General features: G+C 39.6%; 1 protein-coding gene across 1 annotated transcript in view; it reads right to left on the bottom strand.

Moving 5' to 3' along the window:
- LOC137976573 (doublesex and mab-3 related transcription factor 3, truncated-like) overlaps positions 1 to 2,500 on the bottom strand; it is a 9,234-nt gene that overhangs the window by 6,431 nt on the left and 303 nt on the right. The window contains exon 2 of the mRNA XM_068823954.1: positions 1,863 to 2,301. Coding sequence (XP_068680055.1) covers positions 1,863 to 2,301 — 439 coding nt within the window. The remainder of the gene's footprint in view (positions 1 to 1,862; positions 2,302 to 2,500) is intronic.

Raw genomic sequence — 2,500 nt, 5'->3', positions numbered from 1 at the left:
ACCAATCATGCTTTTGCTTTTAAAACTTCGATTTTCGCTAATGAGCTACAACTTTTTCAAAAATATTCTTGCCCATGCACGCAGAAAGATAGTTCCCTGCGTAGACATTGTTCAAACTTCTGAAGCATGTAACTAGACGAAAGAATGCCCGCCTGGGAGATTATCACGACTAAAGATAGACTTGAAGACATTCAATATACCTTTTCGTCTTAAAAACGAGAGATTCCAATTCTTGACGGCTCACTCAGCGTCTTGTACAAACGATATAAACAAATAAGAGTTACAAATTGAAAAATCTTTGGACTTCGCTCTGATGGACAGAACACCATGGTGTTCAGAATTTGTATTAAATTTTCCATTGTTTCGTAGACAGTTTTGAGTGTGCAGAAAATAGTTCCTTTGTCTCACGATAAGCAAAGAAATGCTCGTGAGTTTCGTCCACTAAAAATGCGACTGTGTCCAGACATTAAGAACCCGAAGTCATTTGCATCAATAAGAAGACTAATTAGAGTTTTACCGCAATTGCTTGTAAACTCGCAATCTGATTGGCTAATTTGCCGTTGTCGATAAGAGTCTGGACAACGCTGACGCGTCATGCTCACGTCAAGCAATCATATTGTAAGAAAGTTATAGACAACGCTTGCTCTTTCCTTGTGTCATGATTTTGTTCACGCTCTGGAAATAAAAACGTTCTTTGTCGTTAAATATTGTGGTAAAAAGCAAATCGAAAATGGTTCAGCGTTGTCTGTACTCTTCGGCTGCGCCTCGTAAATCCACAACATTTTGACTACTGTGATGACGAATATCGTTGTCGATAAGAGTACAGACAACGCTGAACCACTTTTGATATGTTAATCTTCCAGACTTTTCAAACAGATAAAAAGTGATGCATTTGGACGAGTTGACTTTACTTAAAATGATTCTTAAAATTTCACTTTCATCTACGTTGGCCTGACTTTCTCAAAGGAAGTAAAAGCCTGCAATTGATTGAGGGAGGAATTCATTTGGCAGAGATATTAGAGGCTACAGTTATTTTTTAAGTTTATTATTTAAGTTAACTCTGACAGTCACATTTTCCGGTCAGAACTTTGAGCCGAGTTCTCGGAATGCTCGCAATGTGGGACTTGTTTCTTTATTTGGTGTTTTAGAAAAACAAGAAAGTGTCTAGTCTAATTTCAGCTTCCACGGTGATTTTAGAGTGGCATGTTGTATTTCACGTTCACTCAATCTCAATTTATAAATTTTCGGAGGCTGACCGGAGACTGTTTACGGGGTCCCTACGTTTAAATTTTTGTGAAAAACAACTCAATGTAGTGAATTTTAATAAATCTTACAGTTTAGACTCACTGATTGCTTAGGGCTGCCTAAATACGTTTTAGGCATGCGGATTTCTTGAATAGCAAAAAACGTTTGTAAGTTATATTTAACCCGTTGCCTTGAACTGCATTTCGTTTCGAAAAGCTGTTGTTACAAACATTCTTTATTTACATAAACGTTTGATTATCAAATCGCAACTCGTAAATAAAATTTGTGGACGCAAGTACTCGAGTTATCTGCCGACAAATGGCCCTCCGAAACTGGGGCAAGGTTCTGCATTACGAACAAGTGGAGAGTCGCAAAAGTGCTGGTTTCGTCCCATTTAAATCTGTGACGTCTCAAACTTGTCAAATATCAACATGTGCCAGGGAAACGTCTACTCTGTTGTTTCAGTTCCTGCAGACTCTATTTCTTCCTTTTAACGCAGGTTTCGTTGAGTGCATGGCTTACCGAGGTTGCACTTCAATGTTCTAAGCCTACTTCTAAAAAAAGCCTTAGGAAAGAAAGGAAAATGACGAAATGTGTTGGTGATTAATGATACTTACCTCCTTCATTAACGCTGCTTCCTGACGACTCAAGACTGTTGGCTGAGTCGTCGTTCTCAGGATAACTTGATTGGGAAGACATGCTGGTCGTTCTCGCTAGCTGACCTTCTTTTGGAGAAGTTGGCGACGGAGGAATTATCCGCAATGTTTTGTGCAGGTTAGAGTTGAAGCATAACTGTGCTGAGTTGTATGAAATATAGCCTCCAGCTTCTTCGCTTTCCTGTTGTCTTCTCAATGCAACTTGAGCAGCCATGACTCTCTGCCTTTCAGCTATGAGATTACAATCGGAGCAGGTGCAATCTCTCCATTTGCAGAATCTCTTGTGCCCTTTGAGGATGGATATGACGCCATGATTTCTACATCGAGCGCATTTAGGAAATCGCTGCGCTACGGACCCCATTGGGGGTATCTTGGAGGGTTTGATGTCCGTTGAAGAAAGCTGAAACGATATTTGTTAATGAATTAACCTTGGCAAAAGTCTAAAAACTTTCTTTAAAGACGGCGGGGACAAATCGAAGTCTGATATGCTCTAAACGTTCTTTCACCATCAACAACATATCACTATGGCCCACAAGGGCAAAACACAACTCAATATTGAGCTGGATACACAACAATTTTTCACGGTACACAACAATGTT

Source organism: Montipora foliosa, chromosome 11 (genome assembly GCF_036669935.1).
Source record: "Montipora foliosa isolate CH-2021 chromosome 11, ASM3666993v2, whole genome shotgun sequence".
In the NCBI taxonomy this organism is placed as follows: domain Eukaryota; kingdom Metazoa; phylum Cnidaria; class Anthozoa; order Scleractinia; family Acroporidae; genus Montipora; species Montipora foliosa.
The sequence above is the reverse complement of the archived record's forward strand: the minus strand, read 5'-3'. Positions and strand labels throughout refer to the sequence as shown.